The following is a 26,897-nucleotide window of genomic DNA, read 5'->3' as shown; positions in this document are numbered from 1 at the left end:
ACTGCCCTGGTGTCACTGATCATGTTAACAGTTGCAGCACCTGCTCCTACAAGGATATGGAATATAACATGAACGTAGCACAAAAACAATCTAAAATATGAAAATAAAATCCCTGACAGCTGCCAAGATCTGTGTTCTTATTAAAAAAAACTCTACAGGTATACATGGCAAATGCTTCTCCAATACTGCAAGCATTTGCACCTTTTTTTGTAACACAAATTGTTCTCACTACACGTACTGTAGCAAAGTGTAAGAGCAGCCAGGATTTCACTGGCAGAAAACCAGGGCTGAAGCTGACTTTAATGGAATAGATACAGCTACAGCGTATTCCTTCTGTAGAGTATCAAGGTTTATTATTACCTCTCTCTCCTCCACTCCTGCACCTCTCCTGTCACACTTTGATTTCTATCTCTAAAACACGCTGTAAGGAAAACTCTGTAAGACCCCCAGCAACAATGACTGCCAGGTAAACAAATCACAATACCTCAGCTCGGTTTCAAGGCAAAAATCCACAATTTAGATTTTGTACAATATCACTTCAACTTTGCACTTGTAAGAAGTAGTACATCAGGGTGTTTTTTAGCCACACTTTGAGACGCAGCGTTATTCTCCATGGAAAATGCCTCCTAAGAACAGACTTCTAAGCTACACTTTGTGTTAGATACTTAAATGTCGGTGCCCTCAGAACTACGTTTTGTTTTCAAAATGGAGTCAGTAACTTCAGTAAGTAATGCTCTTACAAAATTGTCCATGCTGCAAAATAAATTGCTGAAGGAGGTGTTTATCAGTCTTGTATCTTTAAAAAAGTTGAAAGAAAAGTCACTTGATAAATCAAAAATTAAATGTACACACCCGCAGAGCCAAACCTACAAAAGGTTGTAAATACTCCTCTCTTGTAAATACTTCAGCTGACGCAAAGTACGCCTTATCATCCCTCCGCCAAGCATTTTTCATTTTACAGAGGTGTTGTTTTGCTGCTGCTGCTCTGCAAGTGCTTGCTGGAGGCGCATTCTTTTCCGTGAATAGTGCTGCCAGTGAAGAATCTGTTGCTCATCAATAAATTTAGCACACTGAGCATTTACCAGTTCTTTGCGGAAATGTTCATATTGGAGCAGCTCTAACATATGCAAACACTGAGGATACCTGGATTAAAAATAAAATACACTTAAATACAAGTTGTTACAAGGTACGCTAAAACTGGAGTCTCTGATAACTCTGCAGTTCGTTATTTTAGTTTTATTATGTATGTGCTTTACTGAAGTATTGAACCACTTAAGACCGTACATATTCCATGCACTGTAACTTAGTAACTCGGTATTAGGCTAGGAAACAAGGAGTCCTCTAACAGTTTATAAATGGATATAAGTGCTTGCTTACAGTAGCTTTTCTAGTGGCTAGATTTTACTTAACAAATACAATATCTCTTTCCAGAGCTCGTTTAAAGAACATAACCAAGAACCATTCTCGCAAAATTTGAAGGATTTTGGACACTCACAAAAATGCAAAGTCATCCTTGGCTTTGTGTAAGCATCAACAATGCAAAAATCACGCTTAAAATGTACTTACTGGGCCTAACTGAAGTAGTTTTGTATCATAATTTTCAATAGTTTTATTTTAAGCAAGCGGTGAAGTGCAAATACAGGCTGCAAAGGGAAGATTCCATGCACGACTCATGGAAGACAAGTTTTATAATTTTGTCTGTTCTTGCTACATCTGGACTATTGAAGGCAGGACAATTTGCATATAAACAACAAAGGGAGGGGAGGACACATGGGGAGGACAAAGGTAGGGTTACAGGCAGACACCAAAGGCTGGGACACTGCTGTACAGGACATAATAGAAGGTAAACATCAAATCATTAAGATGAAGAAACCTAAGTAATTTTAACACTTACTTCAGATACTTCGCATATTCAGGTTCTTTCCAATAAAGTAAGTATTTAAGATAATTTACAAAAGCTTTATCTTTGAAGTAGCCTCTTTGTGCAAGAACTGAAATGAGAAATAAGCAGTTGTCAGTTATGGATATGCGAAAAAAAGCTGCCAAACTTGAAGAATATGTATTCACAAAACTATACAAAGAGGGACTTTAGCCAAAACGTCATCATTACAATCAAATTTTGACAATTCAAGATGGAAAAAAAATACCACAGAGGGGAAAAAGGTATTTTCTGTCAACATATAGGGCATAATAAACTAGTCTCATCTCCCCTACAGTTTGTGCCTTTCATACAACAGCAAGGAAGAGAACAGCTTTTTGAAACAGGAAATTTTGACTGTAGCATCAAAACTGGCAGGGGATTCAAGGGAATTCAGTATAGTACCTGAAACTATTATTGTTAATAAAAAATCTGTTTTAAGGTAAAGGTATACTGTTAACATGACATTACTTCTTAACTATAGACTTGACCTTTTTTCTTCCTCTACTGGACAGATGCATTTTTTTTTCAACCAGTAAAACATTTTACATTTTAAAAAACCCACCCATTGGAAATCCAAACTAAATTATTTACAGACTACTTTTGTTCTGTGAAAGACCCATTCCCTTTTCTTTTTTAGCCCTCTTTCTCCCTGTTTAACATTACCAGTAATAATAAACACCATTAAACTACATTTATTCCTCAGGATCCTGATATTTGCTTTTAAGTACTCACAGTTGAGGTAATTCGGATTTGCCAGACATTGAACAAACTCTAACTCCAGCTGGAACCGAAGTCGGTTCCCTGTATCATCTGATACATGAGAAAAACAGTAACAATTAGACCCACACAATAGATTTGAAAGTAATTTTCACAGTTTGAGCCATACAAACAGCAATAACATGTTTAAACAGGAGAAAAAGCAGTAACTCTCCATAACAAATACTGATTCATTTAGCAAAGCCTTCATTACATGAATCAGTGTTGGGCCTGCATTAATCCACATGCTGGGGTTTAGTTTGTGGGGGGTTTTGTTGGTTGGGTGGGGGTTTTTTTGGTGGTTTTTTTTTTAACAGCCAAGCAAGTGCAAAAAATGGAGGAATGTCTGCTGACAAATTAGAGTGAAAGAAACGGAAAGAGCAAGAATTTTTGTACAGGGAAAATTAAGAAGGTAAGAATAGGGAACTGCAAACAGCCCACTAAAATCCTGGTTGTAGGTATTTTTGAAAGTGGTGCAAGGCAGCAAATTTTTTTCTCAGATATCTTGACACAGTACAGTAGTGAGAATACTGCAATGCTCTCAACAGTACAATGTGCACCCATCACTAGTGCTATACTATCGGGATTGATGCAGGATCCAGCACCATTTGATATCTTTATTAATAACCTAGATGCGACAGGCTGCACGTGCAGAACTTTGTAGATTACATAAAACTGGGGGGGGAGTGGCTGAAACACAGGAGGGTTGTGCCATTCAGAGGGACCACACAACAGGCTGGAGGAATGGGCCAGAAGGAATCTCAGAAGTTCAAAAACAGTGACACGCAAAGCCCTGCACCTGGGGAGGAATAACCCTGTGCAACAGTACAGGCTGGGGGCCAGCCTTCTGAAAAGCAGCTTTGCAGAAAAGGACTTGAGGTGCTGGTGGACATGTTGAGCAAAACCGGCAATGAGCTGCTGCAGCAAAGGAGCTCAACAGCACCCTGGGCTGCGTTAGGAAAAGCACTGCCAGCAGGTCAAGGGCGGTGGTCCTTCCCCTCTGCTCTGCAATGGTGGGACCTCATCTTGTGTGCTGCATCCAGTTATCAGCTCCCCGGGACAAGAAAAACATGGATATACAGAAGCAAGTCCAGCGAAGGGACACAAAGATAATTAAGGGACTGGGGCTTCTGACAAACGAAGAGAGGCTGAGAGAGCTGGAAGTGTTCAGCTTTGAGAACAAAAGGCTTGGGGATGATTGTATCAATGCATATAAATATGTGATGTGAGGGAATGAAGACAGAATCAAACTCCTCTCAGTGGTGCCCAGAGAAAAGACAACAGACACTAACTGAAATACAGTACATTTCTCTTAAACATGAGTTTGGAGTTTTGGGAGCAGGGTAGAGTTTTTGTTTGGAGTTTTCTTGAGGGCTGCCTTTTTTTTTTTTTTTTTTAAATCTGTGAAGGTAATTGATTGTAGGAACATGTTGCCCAGAGAGGCTGTGGACTCTCCACCCCTGGAGATACTAAAGACCTGACTAGACAAGGTCCTGAGCACTCCAGCCTAGTTGACCCTGCTTTGTGCAGGGGATTGGACTAGACAATCTCCAGAGGTTCCTTTGAACATGAACTATTTTGAAATTCTGCCAAACAGTCCCATCTTGAAAGGTAAAACATGAAAGAACAGCCTACCTACTTGAACCCAATACCAAATCAAAGCTGGGTACTGAGAGTTTTTGCCTGTTCAGCAGTGGACATAAGCAATTCACTTAATTTCTGCATTTATGCTCATGACTATACAAGCTGGGGGCTACCATACCAAAAGGGATGAATAAAGAATCAACTGACTTTCTTATTTTCAGAATCACTCCACCAAAGTATCTTCACTTTAAATTTTTTTCAGTGTCACTGTACTCTAGAAAAACATCTCTCCCCTAATGGCATAGGCGATGTTATCTGATCCAGGTTCGTTATTACAGATTTTTCCCTCACCAATTTTCACCATATCACCTATATTTCTTTTAAAACTATTAAACATTCCATTGAGAACAAAAGCTTGAGGGAATCCTGATGGGGGAAATCCATGTAACTAATGATTCTACATTTAAAAATATTTTTTACAGACTACTGAACAATCATTTTTAAATCCGTTTAAAATGGCCCATACTGCCTTCAGTTCTTTTTTTGTAGCACCAATGAAGACTAAATAAAATACTTTAGGCAGGAATAATTTTTTCTGTAATACATACGAAACCTGACATGAAAGTTAGGTGCTAGTAATTTGATAAATTCTGTTTGCCATTATAGTTTAGTGACACGTCTCTAATTCCCTAGTGACTCCATCTCGTGCCTCAGAGCATTGCCATACTGCAGAGAAAGGGCTATGTCCTTAAAAAAAAAAAAAAAAACTTGACCAGAGAATACAACTGCAGTACAATGAAAGTTGAAAACACGGGTAACGATAAGGAGAACGCCTAAGTCTCAACCAGCATGAAGACACAGCAAACCCTTATTGCTGGAAGCCGGGCTCTCGGTTCTCAGAGGTCTGCTGTTACCACTAGAGATCACTCATTCACAGGACTGCGAGGCCAAATTTCAGCTCCCAGCTGCAGCCATCGGCAGACCTGAACACCAGGATATACACGCTTCTGAAAAAGCTGCATCTAAACGCACCTTCCTTTTTTTTCTGAAAAAAAAAAAAAAAAGCCATCCAGGCATGGCAACGAGCCCAGGACTCGTGGAGAACTGTGAAACCCAATGCTTTCCACAGAAATAAAGATGAAGGGCTGACAAGGACTGACTGAAGGCCTTGTGCTCCCAGATTTGCAGCTCTGATTCTTGAATCGAGGGCGAACGTTAAAAATGAGGTCGGGGTGTCATCCGTGGCATAAGCCATTGAAGGGTTTCGGGAAAGCGGGATTTAGCTCTACGACACTCTGATGCCCCCTCGCCACCTCCCCTCCCACGGCCTCTGGCAGATGAGGGCCGCGGGTACTTCCAGGAGCCCTCACGGACGTTGGCAACGGAGCAAACGGGGTGCCGGAGCCGGGCTGACCGGCACAGATGAGGGCCCGCGGGGCAGCAGGAGCTCGCCACAAGCCCCCTTCTCCGAGGACGCGGCCTCAGCACCCGCCCAGCACCTGCCGCCCCCAGGGCCCCGGCTCCCGTGCGGCAGGACCGCAGGCGCTCGGCCCGCCCGCCCCTCGCCGCGCTGCCCCGCCGGACCCAGCGGCGGCCGCCACCCCTCACCTGTCTCCATGTCGGCCCGCCGGGCTGCGCGGCTCGCCCAGGCCCAAGATGGCGCCGGGGACGGCCGCCGGCGGCGGAAAGGAGCGCTGAGGCAGGCTGGGAAGGCGGCGGCGGTTGCCCGGTAACGGGCCGGGCCCCGGCTCCTCGCTTGGTGCCACCGCTGGCGGGGCGGCCTGTGGGCCCGGGGCCGGCCGCGGGCGGGGGTCTCCGGTCGCTACCTTTGCGGTAGCCCGGCAGGAGTAGCGGCCGGTCGGGAGCGGGCTGCGGAGCCACGGACACCGTGAGCAGGGAGCGGGGAGAGGAGGAACGATCGATCCGGTGCTGCCGCCTCCTCACGCACCGCCGTTTTCCCATGGTAAAGAGAGTTCCCCGTGAAATCTTTTATTCATCAAACGCACGATGACAGAATTCCTCATTCTGCATTCGCTTTTAGATACTGATATAACATCCCTTGGACAAGTGCCGATTACTTTAAATTTTAGGTTTCCTAAAAATTTAGTTCCACCAGTTTCATGAGGTAAACATACGCTGCTCGGAGGGAATATTTTCCCCATAACGACATTACACGGAAACACCTAGATGAGATACACAGGAATTCGGATTTCGACTGTAACGCGCATCATCCATTTACCACTGTAGGTAAGGGAATACCTCCTGTTGGTTTTAAAGTAGCAGGGCAAATATATCTGTAATCTGAAAGAATATTCAGAGATTTCAACATCCAAATAAAAACCCAGACTGAACTGGAGTAATTCCTCCTTTTTCAAGTTGCTCTGCTGCCTGCAGCTCACTTCAAAGCAGCAGAAGTCAAAAAATGCAAGTACTCAGAAATCAAAGTACAAACTTCAGTCTATTTTTAAACAACTGAAGTTCAGTTTTATACCAGTCACTTCACTCTGAAAACTTTGCAAGCAAAACAAATAAGCCTCTGAAAACCTTACCACCTTTATGGGGCAGTCGCCAAGAATGCGCAAGCTTTCACCATCTGGAGAAAAAAAAAAGAGTCACATATGCAATGCTAGTTCCAACGGGATCCAGTGTAGCCATAAAGATAACATCCATACTACTCCATTTTATAGGCTTGTTTTGTAACAAAAAAAAAAAAAAAAAAGAATATTCCTTCTAAAAGCAATATGGCTGGAAAGGTTAGCATTTTCTCAGTGTTACCCAGGTATTTTACACCAGCCATATGACCTATCCTCCGGTGGATGAGTAAGGAAGACATTTTAAGAGCGCATTTCTCAGAGTTCCGTACTGCCCCGAAGCAGCAGCAACAGAATTTCTGGAGGAGATAGGTAGATTAAACATAACTCATCTTCCAGAAACAATGGACTTGTTATAAAATGGGTGAAGAAGTCTTTTCCAAAAGTGGAATCAGTTTGGACCAAGACATTGCAAAGTTTGTTGGAGGAAAAGCCTTAAGAACTACTCATTTCAGTATGCAATTTGGTGCTTATGATGTAAAACAAGTGCTTTGTACTTAAAAAAATATCAAGCAGAACTTATTGTTTGATATTTTGATCTCTTCATGATCTATATTAAGAGGTTACTGCTTTTCTAACTGTACAAAATACTTAAGTTAGAATTCAATATAAGTTATTTTTAAAATCATTTTATTAGAGCTAGGGTGCGCCAACAGACATTAAAATAAGCCAAGTAAATTCATGGACAGCAGAACTTATGAAATCTGTTTTTCTGCAGCTTTTTTTTCTGTGGAGGTTTTATAATGTCTAAAACTCTAGCTGAGGTCATGTTAGAGTCCCCTCTCAGTGGAGCTGTAGGAGAGTTTGACTCTAGACAGAGTCTTTACCTGGAGAGCAGTCTGCCTTAAACCCACCATGAATATCTTAAGGCTAGAATTTTTCATTCCACTTACCTGGCAGTGTATTTGCTCTTCTGGGAGGCAGTGACATGGCTTGAAGGGCTCAGTTTTGCCATGGATCTTCGCATTTATTTTTTTATCACTGCTGCCATTAGTGAGTCATCAATCCTTCAGGTTTCTCAAGAAGACCTCATGTGTCAGATCTGAACTGTTCATGCTCTAACATCACAGGTTTTATGATATATAATCTGAGTAAACAACTTTCTGAAGAACATTAATGTTGGAGTAATGATTTATTCTGTCATTTAAGGGAGCTTTTACCATAGAGGCAATTGAGTTCCGATTAGAAGGTAGCTTTGCGCGTCAATGTTCTAGTCATGTTTCTTTCCCCAGGTAGATAGATAAATGCTTGAGCAAAAGAGAGGATGATCTTGTGTTTGTATTTGCAGAACATTCATTTTAACTTTGTACTAGACAAGCCATTGTTGATCACTTCCAGAGCACAAGGAAATGGAAAGGAGAAGCTCAACTCTAAAATACTAAACTATGTTTTGTTTTCTTTCTGCGTATTGGACAGAGATTTGAGCTTGGACTTTGTTTTGTGTTTCATAGCAACTTTACAATGAGCCAAGTGGATTTCAGTCAACTTCTGTACTTAATTCTTCATTCATTAAAAAAAAAAAAGTTGTATGAGTGAAACCAGTTAATAAACAAATACTCCGAGAGTGCCGAGCAGAGCTGCGCTGTTGCATCAGCACCCTGGAGAGGAGCCCAGCTTCTGGGGTTGTGAGTGTGTTCCAGAAGTTGCGGTTCTGCCTGGTGTTACATGCTAAATTTTCAGAACTTGGCTGAGACAAAAGTCCCAATGTTTTAGCACCGTCAAGCTGGCTTAGGTTCACTGCTATGAAAATTGTATTATTAGGCATTCGTGCAACAGTACACTGTATACAGACTTGCCTAAAACCTCACGGATTCCCCCCCCCCCCTTTTTTTTTTTTTTAAGTGATTTGCTATTTTCATTTGTTGAACTATTTTCAGTATCTTAGTTAGCAATTTTCTATAATACTATCTTTTCCTGTGCAGTATGATTTTTTTTTCCTGGGAATTGGGTTACAAAAACCATCTAAGAGGGATTTATGCATAGTTTTTCTTAATAAAATAGGGTTGCTTTTTTTATACAAGGTTTTAGTGGTTGTGGAATACTACCATTACTATATCAAAACATAACAAGTCACTCCCCAGTAAACACAGACTTTGGGCTAAAAGCAGAGATCAAACAGATCCCACGTGTCTGCATTGCTATTCTGGAATGTGATTTCTCTCCCAAGACTGACTTCAGAGGAGAGAATCCTAAAAAAGAATTCATCACAGGAATAAATTACTATGTAGGTTTGCCAGAGTTAAGTCAAACATCTCAATTCTTGGCCACCAAAACTAGGAATAAGATTGAAAGTCAGGATCATAGTATAATAACTAAAAACATTCTCTAGGAAAAGTTGGAATTTTTTTCTTCTGTTAAATATCAGTTGAGTCGAACTTTCAGGGTATAACTCTCAAGATATATGACTCTGAGCCAGGAATTTTCCATATTCTTGTGAAACGGGGGCAACATCACTGCCTCAGTTTCTCCATTTATAGGGACAAGACTGCCATTGCTGTTGTTGTCTAAAAACTGTTCGGGAACGTTATTTTTGTCCTGAAACATTTTGACAGAGTATGCTGTGGATTTATATACATATATTATCTAATAAACAGATTAAAGAATGTTTTCTACCTTAAGGAAATCAAGCTGTTGAAACTTGAAAACTGCATTCAGAAAATGACATATGGCTGCAGTAGTAGTTGCAGATAGTAGCTAAGTGATGATAAAATCAAATTTGTGACGTGTCTTTGTAAATGCTATATTTAGGAAAGCCACAGATGGCAGGATACCTAAATGCCTTTCTAGGTCCATGAAATAACATACTATTTCTACTGTCATCAATTGTTTGATCTCAATGTCTGGATTTCAACCTCTTTTTCCAAATGCCACACAGAACTTTGCACTATTTTTAATACTAAATGAAGTATCCTCCATCTTGCCTAACAAAGGTCTCTCCTTTAATATTTGAGATATTAGGGCACTGGATTATTTGGAGGACTCGGAGATTCCATTTCAAATCGATGAAAAAAAATATATCTCCTGTAGATAAGGATCTCGCATGTTCACGTCTATGACTTAAATCGGAATTGCTTCTGAGGGCTTAAGGGTGGAAACCGTTATCTTTTAATTAAAAGTCATCTATGCCAGTCACCTGTAGTGTTTTGCACAGTGGGTACTTGTAACTGACAAAATTATAATTTCTAGCTGGATATGCCTTCTGCTTAGTTAAATTTTACACTCATATGTTTTAGAGAATATTAGAAGCTATAGGCTAGGTTCTGGCATTTTTAGTCATGTTGATTATTACTGCACCAGCAATAATGCTTTTTAGAAAACTGAATGGTTTATGGCAAGGACAATATAACATCATTAGAATTGGCATAGAGACACAGCCATTAAATGGAGCTACTTCTGGGGTGTGAAAGCACCAGGGCTCCATTAGGCACTGGAGAAAATACAGTCTTGTCTGAAGTGCTATTAGATCTTGAAGACAGACACTGAGGAAGTGAGGTGTTGCAAAGGGTTTGTCTATGACACCATAGTATAGTGTATTTGCAACAGAAAGAAAAGAAGATCCAGCAAGGCTTAATGATTGAAAACCGATCAACTGGAACAGTAACTGTTTCATACCCAGTGCTTGGAACCCAAGACGTCCCCTTTTGTTCATACAATTCCCATCTGCTTTAGCATAGAGTGCAAACTTGTATTGACATGGATTGACATGGATAATGACATCTTAAAGGATTTTACTCATAGGATGCAAGACAGAATTCTGCAGACTGGAGAGTATCCTGCTTCAAATATGGTTAAATAACAGAGAGCAGAGTAGGCATTATGTTATATTTATAACAAGCCAGTACAAAGTCTGCAATTTTTCTACTCCAATGTTATAATTGTAATTCAATAGAAACAAGATGATAGTTATCAGTGACTGAAACAATTGTCAGAACATATTTAATTAAAGGCTTAACTTTTCACTGAGCTCTATTTTTTGAGGTCAAGAAACTGGCAGGTAATGTGCATTGCAAAAGCGAGCCTATGACAATCATGGTAGAACAATCTTCAGCTGAAGACTGTTAAACACCATTCAATAGAGCTGTAAATTTGGTGAAATGGTGTAAGAAGACTTAAAAGTCTGTGGCATATTGCAGATGCTGGAATGTGTACTTATGTGACTATGGTACTCCTCTAGCTTCAGACAACCGTTAGAAAGCAAACATAAATTAAAGATAAAATGTCAAGTGTCAGAAAGTATTTTATGTTTTTCTTTAATAAGTTGGTTAAAAAAAATCACTCTTCTATTCTTAGGACATCTGGAAGGCAGATGAATTTGAGGTCAGCCATTTGCCAAGAGCAATATGCATTGAACCTCAGAACAATGGTCTACAAGGAGGATCTTCACAAAGGTACTGCTTGCTCTTTGAAGCCCTTTTTAAGGTGCTCTAAGGAAAGAATTCTGCAGTGAGCCAGGATATATGGGGCCTGATCTAAAGGAATTCTTACCCTGTTGAATGCCAAACAGGCCAGAAAAACTCATTTCCCAGTAGTGAGGGAATGTAAAACTTCTAGTCTGAGATCCATAGGCAAGCTTGCAAAATAATAAAATGAATGTTACCTATTTTATAATGGTTGCAAATATGAAGAATTTAACTTATTTTCCACTATATTTTGGATTACCATTACAGTTATTTAATTTTCCAATAATAACGTGGTTTGTTTGATCCACTTTCTATGCTACTTCATTCATGGCTTAAAGGACACATGAGGTTCAACAAGGCCAAGTGCCAGGTCCTGCACTTGGGTCACAACAACCCCAGGCAGCACAACAGGGTTAGGGAAGAGCTCCTGGAAAGCTGCCTGGTGGAGGACCTGGGGATTTTGGCTGACAGCCGGCTGAACATGAGCCAGCAGTGCGCCCAGGGGGCCAACAGCATCCCGGCTTATATCAGCAATAGTGTGGCCAGCAGGAGCAGGGCAGGGATGGGGCCCCTGTGCTCAGCACTGGTGAGGCTGCACCTCAAATCCTGGGTTCAGTTTTGAGCCACTCAGGACAAGGAGGACATTGAGGTGCTGGAGCGTGTCCAGAGAAGGGCAACAGAGCTGGGGAAGGGTCTGGAGCACAAGTGTGCTGGGGACCAGCTGAGGTTTAGGGGGTGTTTAGCCTGGAGAAGAAGAGGCCGAGGGGAGATCTTAATGCTCTCTACAACTACCTGAAAGGAGGCTGTAGTGAGGTGGGGGTTGGTCTCTTCTCCCAGGTAACTAGTGATAGGACAAGAAGAAATGGCCTTGAGTTGCATCAGGGAAGGTTTAGATTGGATATTAGGAAAAATGTGTTCACTGAAAGAGTGGTCAGGCATTGGCCCAGAGAGGTGGTGGAGTCACCAACCCTGAGGGTGTTCAAAAAAATGTGTAGACATGGCACTTCAGGGCATGGTTTAGGAGGCCTGGTAGTGTTGGGTTGACGGTTGGACTTGATGATCCTAGAGACATCTTTTCCAACCTTAAAGATTCTACGATTCTATGATTTTTAGGCTCTTCTACTGTGGCACTGAGCAGAAAGGTGTAGAGAAAACACCAAGCGGAATTATGTATTAAACTAAGGAGATCATTGGTATGAATTTGGAATTAATGAAAAAATGTATCCCCTTTATAATATATTTTGACTGTGTTCAGCAAGTAAGAAACAAATAGTTAATTTGGTGCTGAAACTAATAGGTGTGCTCACATAGGCTACAGGTGAGGGCATTTTTCTTAATAATCACAAGATTAAACCAACAGCTCTGCCAACTGGTGTGGCAACATATTCCTTACATGGGAATGTATTTTTTTTAATTAAAAAAAAAAGGAGAAAAAAAAGGAGAAGTCTTCTGGCACTACAAGCTGAGAACGGAGGCTTGAGAATGCAGCTTCTTCCCCCAACATAGCCTGAAAGCTAAATAGCCAGATGAGCTATACAGAGAGGTACTATGAGTAAATGTAAATTTTGGATGTCTAGGTTTGATTTGTTTGGATTTATCTATACCAGACTAGCAGGTAGGGTTTTATTTTGTAGATTTTGTAACTGGAACAAATGTTAATGCTGCACTATTTTCCTATTTCCAAACACGAACAACAGAAATGAACAGGGGGCTATTGCACCAAGCTTCTCTGACAGCTCAGAGACTGAGTTCCTGACTTCCTTTGAAGTGAATGAGATCAAAACCTCAAGTCTTACCAGAAGTTTTGAAAAGGGCAAGCTGGTGTAATGGTCTAGAGAAAGAAAGCTGATGGTAGACAAGCAAGGGCATTCAACTTGCTCATCGCTAAAATGCTGAATGGGCCAAATGCTGGAACCTGAGCTGCAAGCTCAGATCTGAAGAGCTTTAGACTTACCTGGGGCCTTGGCAAATCAGAGTTCTCAATACCAAGTAATATAATTATGTGAAGAGCAGACTTAGAAATGTTGGCTTGTAGGTGCTACTTTAATGCTAGTGATAAAAGAGCATGAAAATAGATAGTGAGGCGCAGTACTGAATCAGACTCAAGACTAACTTTCCCCAGGCATAAACTGGGTGAGCAGCTGAAGTTTATACAAACCTGCCAGTTCATGTCAGCTAAGGTTCAAAGCTATGAAATCCCAGGAATTAAAATTCTGATAAAAATTAGTAATGTTAATTAATTAATTGGGACTAAATAAAAAACTGAACAATTTCTTTCTAGTTTTTATGTCTCTATCTCAACTGCCTGACTTAAGAGAATCAGGAGAACAAAAAACCCAACCAAGCCAAACCAGAACAACAACAACAAAAATCACATTCTCCTATTCTTGCACAGGATCACCTAACTATACTAGAAATAGCACTGCAGTTACTTTTATAGATAAAGAAAAGAGAGCTGGAAATGCATGGTCTCCAATAATGAAAATATGATTAGTGGGATTTCTTTCTACTGGCAAGTAGAACTCTAAATACTCTGTACACTCACCCACAAACTCACCCACTCACGATGAAAATAACTTTTAATTCTTGGTCATTGCAAAAGGTACTGCACAAATAGTTACAGTTTCAAGGATGCCTATATAAATATTTGGCAAGAATATAAACCCTCTTTTTAGCTGCATGCTAGCCAACCTGTCAGTGCTTATAGTCAAGATTATACAGCATTCAGGCAAACGAAAGCACTGAATTCCTTAGGGAGCAAATCTAAATATACCTTTTATAGGCAAGGCCCATAACCTTCGAATGCCAGGCCTACAGTAGAGTATGTTTGAATTATGACTAACATGTAAACTTAAGTAATATGAAGTAACCTAGAGCTTATGAATGATTACACAGCAGTAGAAAGCACACCTTGACATGTTACTTGTATTACATTCAGGTTGGGGTTTTTTTTGTATTGCAAAATTAAAATTTTAATTAAAACATTGAGATTAATTGCCATAAGCACACAGTTTCTGTTACGGTTTCTTCAAGCACTCTTGGTTCCTTTCTCATATCTTACAATTAATAATATATCTATTCATTAGCTGTTTTTCCTAGCTCAGTGAAAACAGCCTATTTTTTTTTTCAGTCTATTCCTTTTCTGAGGTCACTTTATGTACTAAAAAACAACCACCCCCCAAACAAAAAAACTCCAACAAACAAAAAACCGAAGTTTTTTTAAATGTCCAGTTTTATATAGAACACTACAACTAAGAAAAATGTGAAACTCTAACTCTCACTATAATTATAATTTCTGAGGTGCCTGATCTTGCAGTCCTCTAGTTTAACCATTGCAAAAAGAAAAGGGAAAAAAAGAAAGTCTCAGGATCTGATCCTAGGTTATTTTTGCTTTCTCATGAGCATATTAAGAACAGTATAATACTTTCCATTTCCTTAACTGGGCTTTGGGTCAGTCATCATCCCATCTATCAGGTTTGCTTTGGAAATTCAAGAGGGAAGAGCTGAAAATTGTAGTGCAAAATGAGCATCCTGGTATGATCACCGAGATCTTTCCAGACAGAAAGATATGCACATACTAGCTGAAGAGTGTCTCCACTGGTTTCAGTGCTGTCACGGGCATGAAGATCTGGTGTTGCTGGAAACAAAATCTAGCCAAATAATTCTCAACATATATAATCAATCAGCTTCATCCTTTTCCACCAGGAGGCTGGGGTAGTTTTAAAGAGGAAAGGGAACAGGGGTACACGTTGGATAAGTGCTCAGCTGGCATCCAGAGTCACCCTTTTCAGACCGTGCAATGGATTCATCATATGGCTGATTCTGTTCAGCGCTGCTTTTTTCAATCTCTGAGTAGGTGAACAATTACTACATTATTACTAGAAGATGCTGTGTTGATGCAGTGTGAACATTAAAGCTAGCAAGAGAAAAAAAGAAGAGAGGCTCTTAACATAAGCACTATTTGACCCTAAGCAGCAATGTTCTCCATAACAAACACCCTGTGATGGATATTAATAGACACCTACTCACAAACACTGTTCATTTCACTGGAGACATACCTCCGGACTTTACACCCACCTGAATACCTTGGCAATCTTGCCAAGTATTGCTTACTTTTGTCCTTATCCCCACACAAGGGAAACACATTCCCCCCTAAGATACATCAGTATTATAGCTCCTGCTTTTCTAGGCATGTCTCCCTAGCCATCCCATGTCTTCACAGCATTTTTTCTAGGTGCTTTGCAACAGTATCATCTGTGCATCTTCTCCAAAGACTAGTATTTTGACCAGTAAATAGCAATAATTTTATTTGAAGTGTCATTCTGGGAGCACTAGAACTAAAGAAGCAGATTTTCTATATGCAAAATTTCTAGTGGTGATTTCTGTGTAATCAAAATTCTGTTGTGGAGTTTCTCTGTAACTTTTCCCATTGTTAGGGTGTAACAAGGTCTCTTTCTTCTCACCACATACATGTTACCCTGAGACTCTACACCCCACCCCCCACCCCCCACCCCCACCCCCATCCAGGAAACTGCCCTAAAATCAGCCAGTAGATTCTGGAAATATTTGGACACATACATTGGCAGCATAACTGCAAAAAGCTGTGTTTCCACTGGTCTGCTGTAGGGACCGGAGTGGGATGTAACTCTGATCATGGGCTGGATGCTGCCTTTTTATTGCTGTCTCTGGATTCCTCTCTGTCAAGGGACCAAGCCTGGACTACATCTCCCCATGATCACAGCCTGGGCTGAGACCAAATCCCTGTTAAACTCACCACGAGGCAATTACCTTGATTTTGCACTGGTAGAGACTCAGAAACTGGCTATAGAACACACTCATTTAGAGACCAAGTCAGAAGTGCTGATTTGCCACAAAACTCCAGTTTAGTGAATCTAATACATCAAGTTATAAATATTTTAGCTTTTGCCAGAGTCAAAGCCAGGCTCTGAGACACCCTTGTCTGCATTCCTGGTCCTCTAGCTCCAAGGCACAGGAAACTGGAAGAACCTTAAAAATACTCAAAGAACTAGTTGATTACCCTCAGATGATCTAATCTATTGGCCGTGGTGACACAGACCATTGTACGTGACTTTTGACACCTTGACTTAGTCATCTGATAGAGACCATCACATGAAACTTTATTTTTTTTCCTTTTACAGCTGTTCAGAGTGTCACCTCATGTATCTGTGGGCCCACCTCCATCTCCAAACAAATTGTGTCCCTTGTAAATGATCTTCAATGGCACTCTCATCATAAGGACTTGGAGCTCAAATTCCACAAAGGGGACGCCCCCGCCCCCATAATTTTGCTTTATATCTTAAAACTGTGTAAGAGGGGAGGTGCAGCCCCATACCCCCTCCTCCTCAACCTGAATAGCTAAATGCCTGAGCGTTCAGCAGCTGAGCTGCTCCTCAGCAGCATTTACCAAATTATCTAGAGACCTAGCTTGAATCTCCTCCAAGGATTCACCTCTGAAGCCCATGGTGATTCCTCAGTTCATAGAATCATTAGGGTTGGAAAAGACCTCTAGGATCATCAAGTCCAACCATCAGCCCATCACCACCATGTCTCCTAAACCATGTCCCAAAGTGCCACGTCTACACATTTTTTTAACACACCCAGGGTTGGCGACTCCCCCACCGCTCTGGGCAGCCTGTTCCAATGCCTGACCACTCTTTCAGTAAAGACACTTTTCCTAATATCCAATCTCAGCCTCCCCTGACACAACTTGAGATGCTAGGTTTCCTGAGTGGAAGAGTCTTCCCTGCTCCCCTATGGGTAAACAGTACAGAATAAGGCCACATTGCTGGAACAATATTCAAAGATACCATTTTGTTTTCCTGGAAGTGCCAACATCATCTTAATTCCTCACACAGGAAGGCTCATTTGAGCATTTTGGAAGAGAGAGAGGAAGATTAAGAAATCATTGCCATGCTTTTTTGTCTTAAATCACCGCAAACTCATGGCAGCTGCTCTGCAGTTCTGCATGGTATCATAGCTGTTCAGGAACAATTTTTCCTGTTGTCTTTCACCTACAGTTATCTTAATGAGTGCCAGCAAATGGTTCAACTGAATCTTTAATAGCTCCTGGACAGAACAGTTTAGTAGAGGGAAAATGTTATTCACAGATTTTTCTTTCCAGTAAGGGAACAGGCACCTCCTATATCAGGAACACTCAGAAGTGACAATAAAGGAGAGGAACATGGGTCCTGCCCACACTTTAGACAGCAGCATTCCTGGAATCTATTCCCATTTCTGGAAGAATATTCAAAGCAGTCTTTATTCCTAAAATTGCTTGCCACCACATTCTGAGTGCAAGAATTGCAGTAGTACTTATTAGCACAGCTGTGCAGACATCATATACATCTTTGGTTAATCTCTTAGTTAAGAGGTTTCCAGAGTCCAGTATTACAGGCTCTTTCTGGTGGAGCTTTACTGCAACAGCTCCAGCACTCCCACTGCTAGCGGTTTTTATAGTGTGCAGTCTACTATTTACAGAGTGACCCTGCTACACAGGCTTTATAAATGCTTCACAAAGTGTATGAACTTGGAACTCTCACCTGCATAACATTGATAAGCATAGGCATTCATGCCTCCTAGTGTTTATAAGGATCTTTTTTCCGATCTTTTAACTTCTGCCATTACTGGGCATCAAGCTACAGCAGAAAAAAAACCCAAACCCCAGAGTACTCACCCTTTGTAATTTCCATTCCTTAAATGTTCCTCAGGAGGCAGAGAATCACGACCTTCTCCCTGACCTTAATTTATTGTGCAGACTTTAACCCACTGATGGGTCAGTTCAAGTGCAGCACAGCAGAGTGGAAGAACTCCACATAACTAGAACAGCTGCTGCAGGGAGACATATAAATTAGCAAGGAACTGAGAGATGTTCCTTGAAGGACACCCGCACCTAATTAACTCCCAGAACGTTGGTCATCATCCATTTAAGTGTCCTCAAAATAAAAAAAAATAAAACCAACAAACCAAAACCAAAAACCTGAGGAGCTGGGCCAAGATCACCTGCCAAAAAATCAAGATATATTTGACCACCCTTCAAACAAGGGTGAAGTTATTCCCCAATATGAGCCCTCAGAGGGTTGATTTTAACTTGTGTATTTCCAGTATCCTGGGGTGATATATTCAGATTTGCTCTGTATTGATCTGACTTACATCTGTAGACAAATATGAATGAAAACAGTCAAAGGTGAGCTTTGAAATGAGGCATCATAAGGCAATTGTGTGTGTGTGGAGGATACTCCCAGGAAAGCTTATGTTGTTTTTTTCCCAGCTTCTGTTATTCAAAGAGGAGCTAAAATGGCCTTAAGTGGCCTAAAGGCTAAAGCCCCCCTTCCCCTCCCCTCTTTTTCAGAGGAAATTCTGTTTTCCCCAGTTGAAGGGCAACTGTTCTTAGTGACATGCACAAAAAAAAAAAATCCTGGTTTTCTGATTTTTGACTGTATAGCCAAGACAAAATATTGAAGCAAAATAGATACTTGCTCCAGAAACAATAATTATTTAATTGAAAGATTTTGTTAACTTTATTTCTGGTGGAAAATTTGATCTTCAACTGGCTTGCTAAAATATTTGCTAAGACCCAACCCATGTTATTGTTCACAAAGAATAGTTCACAAATGAAACTACAACAAACTAGATTTAGTATCTGGAACATTCAGTTCTTTCAAGAGTATGGTTTGTCTATAAAAATAATGTTTTATGAACACTGTAATGAGGCTCACATTCTGACCTGGAACAGTTTATGAAAACTTAGTGAAGAACTGTGTGCCAAATAAGGCTAGCGAGTAATTTCACGTGGGTAAATAAAGTACTGAAGTAAACATGGGAAGGATAACACCTTTTTTCTTACAGAAGAAATGGTCTGTTTCTTATGACCAGAATCTACAGTCCACATTTACACCATAATGAATGGGCAACTATTGACTTAGTGCTCCAGAAAAACCTAAATGGGCAAAAAATAGTTTCAGTATAGTCAGCTCTATTTTTAAAGAGCTACCAAACATCTTGTTGAGCAGTCCCTAATCACCTCAGAGCAGCACGTTGTGCCTACCTTTTACCCTGTGGCTCTGAATGATGAGGGCTGTACTTACCTCTATCCCATATAGGACACAGAAATTCCTTAGAATTTTCCTCTGGAAGAAGCAGGTTCTCCTTCACCATGAAAAGCTACAGGTGTTAACTTGCCTTGCAAAAGCATGGGATAAATAAATATATTATTTTCAGCATATCGAGTTCACAGTTACTACACTGGAATGCTAAACCACAGATAAAATAACAAAGCATTTGAGAGAAATCTACTACAAAGAGATGAAGGAACTGTCTGTTGATAAATATAGTTCGTTTTTTAGGCTTATATACATGTACAAGTACAACAAATGGCACAGGGATTTAACAACAAGGGGAAAACCATGAAACAATGGACATAATAGGCAAGAAATGCCACATTCTATCAGCATGGACTCAGTATTGCTTCGCACCGCAAATTGCTACACAAAATCACAAGCCAAGCCCTCAAAATTGCAAGTCTGCATTTAAAACTAAGTAATTCAAAACTGAAACATTGCGTTCCTATTACTTCTGGGTTTTTTGAGGCTTTAGAGCTGATATTCAAAGACTTTTCTCCCATGCTGTCACAGTCTTAGGCTTACTTATTGCTTCCAAGACAAGTCGGGATTCTTACATGACTCAAAGAGGTAGAACTTCAAGAGTCACAGCAAATTTCATACAATTTGATTGAACTCACAGGCTTTGGCAACCGAGTTTATTCATTAGTCAGGAGGGTTTCAATAGACATCAGTCTGAAAAATGAAGGGGATGGCTGACCATTAAACCAAGAGAGTTACGGGCACAAACAAACAAAAAGAAACTCTCATAAAGCATGCCTGCCTGTGAAACAACCTATAGCACCAGAGTGCAGTAAAGGGTCATTTCATGTTGTCATTTATTAGCTACAAGACAGTAGTGTATAATGCTGAGTCCAGAAAGTCTTTAAGCCATCTTTAGGTAACCACTATCTAGATATAAGTCTTCAAAAAATGCTCATCAACCTTCTAGGAACTTTCTTTTTTCTTCCTTGAGCGTTCTGCTGATAGCAGAAGCTGGATTTTAACAGCTGTCCAGATGAATGTCCATGAAAAAGCCTCCTGCCAGTTTTGCAGGTGAAAAATCTTGGCAGGATATAAAGTAAGACCAGAGGTATAAAATCTATCCCTAATGACTCTAACTGGACAGCAACAGAGTTATATAGGAACGGTTAGAATCAAAATCTTAGTAGAGATTGAATCTTAATAAAGAAAAAAACCAGTAGAATCACAGAATCATTAAGTTTGGAAAAAGCCTCTAAGATCAAGTCCAACCATCAGCCCAACACGCCCAGGCCTCCTAAATCATGTCCTGAAGTGCCATGTCTACACGTTTTTTGAACACCTCCAGGGATGGTGACTCCACCACCCTGTAAAATGAGCCCCCTTCTCCACAATACCAATTTTTGACGTATTTCTCCCCTTTTCTTTGATGGTTATTTAAATGAAGCTCTGTTATGAGACTAGGTTTCCTAAGAAACTGTTTTTAGGCTTTGGATAACAACACCGTTCATTGTGCTGGTTTTGTCATTAATATTCACCGGTAGCAATTGGCACTATCAAGTTGCGGTAATCTGCAAATACTTCTGTGGAGTTGACAACTGTGTAAGATCATCAGGCCCAGGGAGATTCTGCTCAAAGGCAGAAACATCTTCAGTCATATCTTGCAAAGCAGGCGCAGTCTGTAGTGCATGGCAGAGTCCGATTTATACCATGGACCTCACAAAAGGGCCCGCAAAGGTACCAGAAGTGAAGGTCTGATCTGATGCAGAAGAGCTGCTGCTGGGATGGTTCTTCCGGACAGAGGGAAACCAGCATCCTGCCATTAAATCAGGCAGACAAGAGCCAAGCCTAGCAAGTGTCCAGTAATGGGCTGCCGGGATTGTGCTGCAATGCACAAATGTGTGGGAGACCTCACAGTGACACAACCAGGCTGAGCACTATAAAGTCACAAGTTTATTCACCCACACTGGGAAAATATTGTGAAAGCTATCTGTCACTTGATCCAAGTGTTCAGGATTCATTACCACCCACTTCTTTCCATATTTAGCACAAACATTTAGGAAAAAGAAGGTGTGAATTATGTAAAAACATATACGATAAGTCATTACTGAAAAGGAAGAGGAGCTTTTGTGTTAAGGAATCACTGCTGGATTCTGGCTAGGACTAATTCAGTGATCTATTTTTTTTCTGGGCTGATTTTCACCAACTGTCCAATTCCAACACGTTGTCATCAAATATTTTTTTGGCTACAACCAGGTTATTGCTCTTTCAAGTGGTAACACACCTGAGCTGGAAAACAAAGTCTGAACAAACCAAAGACTGGGTTAAAGTGAGATCAGAACTCAGCTGGAATGAACCATCCTCTACTCTGAATTCAGCAGATGACACCAACCAAAGAGGTGACCTACATAACATAGCCCTGTTTCAAACTTAGGGCTCAGACAGATCTCTTCAGGAGGCCAGAGAGCATACTTGTACTTAAGAGAAGGGGAATGACTTTTGCATCCATGTTAAGCATGACTCTATTTCTGTCTGGGTGCTTGGTGACTTCTAGATCATATAGAGAATGCTGAAAGGTTTTTCTTCTCCATTCCACAGATCTAGATGTTCAACACACAATCAGGAAATACCTTTGTCCTCCCCTTGTATGTTTTCCTGTAGTTTGGTCATTTGTGAACTCATGCACGCATATGTAACCATTCCCAAACCGCCAGTACTTTGTGGGAATAAGTCTGCACACCGATACATGAACTATCAGGAACAAACCCTGTATTGCAGCAGCCCATATCAAGATTCTGCAGCTTTGAGGCATTCAACCTTTGCAGAAACAGGATTAGCAACTTGGTATTCTGAGAGAATAAAGGAAAAGTCAAGGACTTTCTATAGAGAGTGAGCAGAAAACAGGAAAGCATTAATTTAGCTCCTTATAGGCAGCACTGCGGGCTGTTATGCCAGCTGGACAGCTGACATACCCCTTAACCACTAGGAACCACACTCTGCCCACATGTGATAAAACAGGAACTGTCCGCGCGTTCAGTGTGGCTGAACAATCCGTCCTGACAAAGCCTGCGCTGAAGATCCTCCCATGGTCTCTGTTGGCTTTGGTGGGGCATGTTTTGAAGTGGGGGTCAAAGGGATTCCTTTATGCCGCTACCATGGGACCATCACTACTTTTGCACCTACAACGAAAACCCTTTGATGGGAAGAGAAATGCAAGACGAGTATCTATCCTGCAATGCTGGATGGGGATGTAACCTAGCTCCAGTAACAAAGCAATCGTCCTTGCATTATCCACTGTAAATAACACATATATTTACTTAGGGCACTGGGACAGGATGACATGCATGCTTGATGCTGAAAAAAAGCCTGTTTGTGCCGGTTATACTGGAGAGTCCATACAAAATTAATTCTTAAAAACTAGTTGTGTTTCTTAGATTCTTAGAATATTTTACTCTGAAATGAATGAGACAGTTCTAGGATATGCCACCTGATTTGGTCCCACCTGAGCATTTTCAAAGATGGAAACTTGAGTTATCACTTAGCTGAGGAAAGAGGAGGAACCACTGACATATAGGTCTGATGGTACATAAAGTGGTATCCAAATCTTTGCTTTGCACTGATTCCTACGGTATGTACCCTCTTATGTCTTGCCACACTACAGTAGAAACTAAGGTAGAAAAAAATGGTCCACTGTACACAGGAAACAATCCATGCCAGAGAGGAGACAGTTCTAGTGATTTTTTATTTGCCAGGCTCTAATTCTGCAACTCACCCAATTAAATTAAATACAAATCAGTCACAGCATGTCATAAAAGTGTCTCATAAAGAAGCATTTGCTATTAAGAGGACAGAGAGGTGACACATCAAATAAACCACAGTTATAATAAACGCAGTATTCTTTATTACCCCATAGGCACATTCCCCTGGCCGCGGCACTCCTGTCAATAAATGACCCTGTGTGATCACTGATGAAAATGAAATTTGTTTTCTACTTGCACAGCAACAGAGGGAAACTCTTCCGTAGCTGAGATGAGGGCACTTTTTCAGAACATTTTCTGCAAATGGGACAGGGAAGTATCTGTCCTACGGCTTTTAGCTGAAAACCAGTTTTAGAGGAGTTTTGATGTGCATGAATTGCGACAGGCAAGCTCAGTGTACCCATGCAAGCTCCGGTGTACGTTACTTGCACTAGGGAAGAGCACGTACCATGAAGTACCTGGCAGTGGTAAAACATCCTCATACTGTGAAGTCCATCAGAAGGCAGAAAAAGTCCCTTTCTCAAATGCATTTACATACCTAACGGATGTAAATCAGCATTAAGTGGTGACCACCAAAGCACAGAAGGTGCTTAACTGTTCCTGGCTTCAATTTCTTCAAACAAATATTGTGATAAGCTTCAGGAGGTGACAAATGTCTGTGACCAAGCTGCTTCTTGGCACTAGAACTGGCCTCTTCTTTAGATAAGGCTCTGCAAGTGGAACAGTGTTTATCCACATGCCCCACAGTTCCATGCAGGAAGCATGAGGCTGCAGTCAGTGGAGAGCTTATGGTGCCCAGCACCTTGAAAGAGCACAGAAGATAAAGGCACAAAAATCAAATCATTCTTGAAGCAGTCATCTGCTCAGAAAAGCACCTGGTCATTTTGTGGATAAATACTTTCCTCTCTTTTAAAGGCAAAAATGTGAATATTTTTCCAGTTCTATAAAGAACTTTCACGTTAATAACAAAACTGATAAATATCCTACACATACTACTATGCTACAGGACAGATGATCTGGCCGGAATTCTCTGGCCAGATTTCTATGACTTCTACTTTGCACCTCTTATTATGAGGTGGGGAATCACAACGGATGTGGAATTTGACCCTTATGTCCTCACAACACCCTTGTGAGGTAGATAGGTACCATGACCTCTTCTTCAGGAGGGGGAACTGGGGAGAAAAGAGGTGAACTGACTTGCATGAGGCTGCACAGCAAGTGTGGGAGCAGAACTCAGGTCATGCCCACAGAGCTCTCCCCTGTAACACGCTGCCTTATCTCCCACCCAACTTCACCCCCAGGGCTGAATGAAAAGCATCTACGAACCACTGACAAAATACATGTAGTCCAACACCAATCTTTCTGTAGACTACTTCTGCTTCAGAAATGACATAAACAGGTGCTACGAAACACTTTTCTTACAGGACCTGAATTCCAAAGTACACAAGACAACTCCCATCGCTGTCAGCCAGCACAAGCCCTAATATCTAGGCCTCTACATTTTTACAAGGGCTTCAATTAAAGCCTTTCTCATGCCTTGTATCCGCTCCAAAATTCCAGAGTTAATTAATAAGGCACATCAGGGGCTAATCCAGGAACTTTCACAATAGGCCACTGGTCATTTCCAGGCTGGCACTAACAAAACACTGATTGGCATGTGAAACCACGTCCTGTGGCTGAGAGAGGGAAAGGTTCCTGGCCCTGCCAGTGCCACAGTGCAAGAAACACAAAGCCAGCCTTAACCCATCATTGCCCAAGACATCAGCGGAATCACGACCAGCATGGAATTACACTAAGGGTGACCAAATGCTGTGAGATTTGGGAGTGAAAACAAGGCAATGGAAAATGTGTTGGATGTTGACTTGGAAGGATTCTACCACATGGCTGAGGCCTGACTGAAAACATAACATAACATAACATATCCCTTCTTTCATTAGACAAGTGACAACACGGATTTCTCTGTACGGCTGCTAACTTGTAGATATAAGTAACAGTTAATGAATTTTCAGCCACTGCCTGAGTGCAGTGTTCAATGCTAACGATTTACAAGCACATATCAGTGATACCATAGTTCAAACCATTTGATACAACAGCCTGCCCTCTCTTTATTTAAGGTTCGATAAATTCTAAATCTTGGCCTTGATTGGAGGTACAACGGATCACTTGATCATACTTATGATCCATACAATGATCCTTAGGGCTGTGAATTAAACAGTACTTTTGGCTCCAGCACGACTGGAATAAATTTGAGTTGGTTCATGCCAGAACTGACGTGTGACTCCCGGAAGGTAGCAAACACTTGACACTCATTCTGAAGTGGTGATGAGACTCTATATAGGGCTTCGGGCAATAGGGAGTAGTATTAACGGTCTTTTCCTTGTTTAACACCTGAATTCTTCACTGCTCACTGGTTAGTTGTGCTGTTTGCCCACGTTGGGAATGTGTCCAGCTCAAACATAGGTCTTCCCCATGTGTTGATGGCCAGTGTGACACAGAAGACTCCAATGATGTTCATCACTATTCCAGATCTAACCTGTGAGGACAAAAGTCCAAACCAACATCAATAACCAAACACCAGCACAGCAAATTGCAGCAAGGCCTATTTGTACACACACAAGAAAGACATATGGTCAAATAAATCACAGAAAAAGCCATTGTACCCACTGCCCTGTGTTCTTGCGTAGGTGCAAATACCAGGGAACACATTGTGCAAAGCCTTTGAACACTTTTCTGTATAACTAGTCTAGGAGCTTTAAGGCATGTACAACAAGTTACTCTTGCTAGTTAAAAACCAGCTTCTGCCCCCTTCACATCTCCTGTTAGAAAACCAATAATGTTTGGGTGTTTGGCACAAAACCTGTGTCCTGGTTTTGGCCGGGATAGAGTTAATTTGCTTTGTAGTAGCTAGTTTGGGGCTATGTTTTGTATTTGTGCTGAAAACAATGTTTATAATGTGGAGATGCTTTAGTTGTTGCTAAGTAATGCTGAACACTAGTCAAGGACTTTTTCAGCTCCCCACGCTCTGCCAGGTGCACAAGGGGTTAGGAGGGGACATGGTCAGGACAGCTGACCCCAGCTGACCCCAGGGATGTCCCACACCATATGATGTCATGCTCAGCATATAGAGCTGGGGGAGGAGGAGGAAGGGGGGCACGTTTGGAGTGATGGTGTTTGTCTTCCCAAGTCACCATTATGCATGATGGAGCCCTGCTTTCCTGGAGATGGCTGAACACCTGCCTGCCCGTGGGAAGAAGTGAATGAATTCCTTGTTTTGCTTTGCTTGTGTGCACGGCTTTTGCTTTACCTATTAAACTGTCTTTATCTCAACCCACAATTTTTCTCACTTTTACTCTTCCGATTCCCTCTCGCGTCCCACTAGCAGGGAGTGAGTGAGTGGCTGCGTGGGGCTTAGTTACTGACTGGGGTTAAACCACGACAACCTGGCACTGTGTGGTCTGGCAGCCAATCAGAGGACCAGAGCTTAGGGCAACTGATTGTTACCTTCTGCTTTCAGCTCCAGTGGAAACAAGCCTTCAGCTACACTCGCCAAAGCCCCAGAAGACAGGAAAGCACTGACTGCATTTTAACCCTTCAGTGTTTAAGAGACTTATGACTTGTTGGTTTTTAATTTCAATTGGGCTGGGCTGTGTGTCTGCCAAAGCCTGTGAGAAAGGTATTGTTACTTCAGAGACGCAAATCTTTATTGTGATATTAACACCGCAAAAGAGAGGGGCATAGGGTGGTAGTTACATCCCATAAGAACTTCCTGGTACTTTGGAAATACTCGG

General features: G+C 41.3%; 2 protein-coding genes and 1 long non-coding RNA gene across 5 annotated transcripts in view; 1 reads left to right on the top strand and 2 right to left on the bottom strand.

Annotated features, from left to right (window-relative positions):
- Positions 1-765: 765 nt before the first annotated feature.
- Positions 766-6,259, bottom strand: MED31 (mediator complex subunit 31). The gene is made up of 4 exons (XM_075113012.1): positions 5,870-6,259; positions 2,654-2,731; positions 1,895-1,991; positions 766-1,143 (listed from the first exon to the last, which is right to left on the bottom strand). Exons 1-4 carry the CDS (start codon positions 5,877-5,879, stop codon positions 951-953), a joined length of 378 nt encoding a protein of 125 aa, XP_074969113.1. The 5' UTR covers positions 5,880-6,259; the 3' UTR covers positions 766-950.
- LOC142066054 (uncharacterized) overlaps positions 6,138-26,897 on the top strand; it is a 24,985-nt gene continuing 4,225 nt past the window's right edge. The window contains exons 1-2 of the long non-coding RNA XR_012663605.1: positions 6,138-6,224; positions 11,143-11,240. This is a non-coding gene — a long non-coding RNA (uncharacterized LOC142066054). The remainder of the gene's footprint in view (positions 6,225-11,142; positions 11,241-26,897) is intronic.
- The window catches only part of SLC13A5 (solute carrier family 13 member 5), a 15,547-nt gene continuing 14,080 nt past the window's right edge, over positions 25,431-26,897 (bottom strand). For all 3 annotated transcript variants that reach the window (XM_075113003.1, XM_075113002.1, XM_075113001.1), the window contains exon 13: positions 25,431-25,642. In XM_075113003.1, coding sequence (XP_074969104.1) covers positions 25,514-25,642 — 129 coding nt within the window. In that variant the 3' untranslated portion in view covers positions 25,431-25,513. The remainder of the gene's footprint in view (positions 25,643-26,897) is intronic.

This window comes from Phalacrocorax aristotelis, chromosome 18 (genome assembly GCF_949628215.1).
Source record: "Phalacrocorax aristotelis chromosome 18, bGulAri2.1, whole genome shotgun sequence".
Classification (NCBI taxonomy): Eukaryota; Metazoa; Chordata; class Aves; order Suliformes; family Phalacrocoracidae; genus Phalacrocorax; species Phalacrocorax aristotelis.
The sequence above is the reverse complement of the archived record's forward strand: the minus strand, read 5'-3'. Positions and strand labels throughout refer to the sequence as shown.

Excerpts from the sequence above, each read along its gene's own strand:
- MED31 (XM_075113012.1), bottom strand. Across the intron at positions 1,992-2,653 it reads AAATCCGAATTACCTCAACT|TTCTTGCACAAAGAGGCTAC; the intron begins GTGAGTACTTAA and ends TTCTCATTTCAG. Across the intron at positions 1,144-1,894 it reads GAATATGCGAAGTATCTGAA|GTATCCTCAGTGTTTGCATA; the intron begins GTAAGTGTTAAA and ends TTTTTAATCCAG.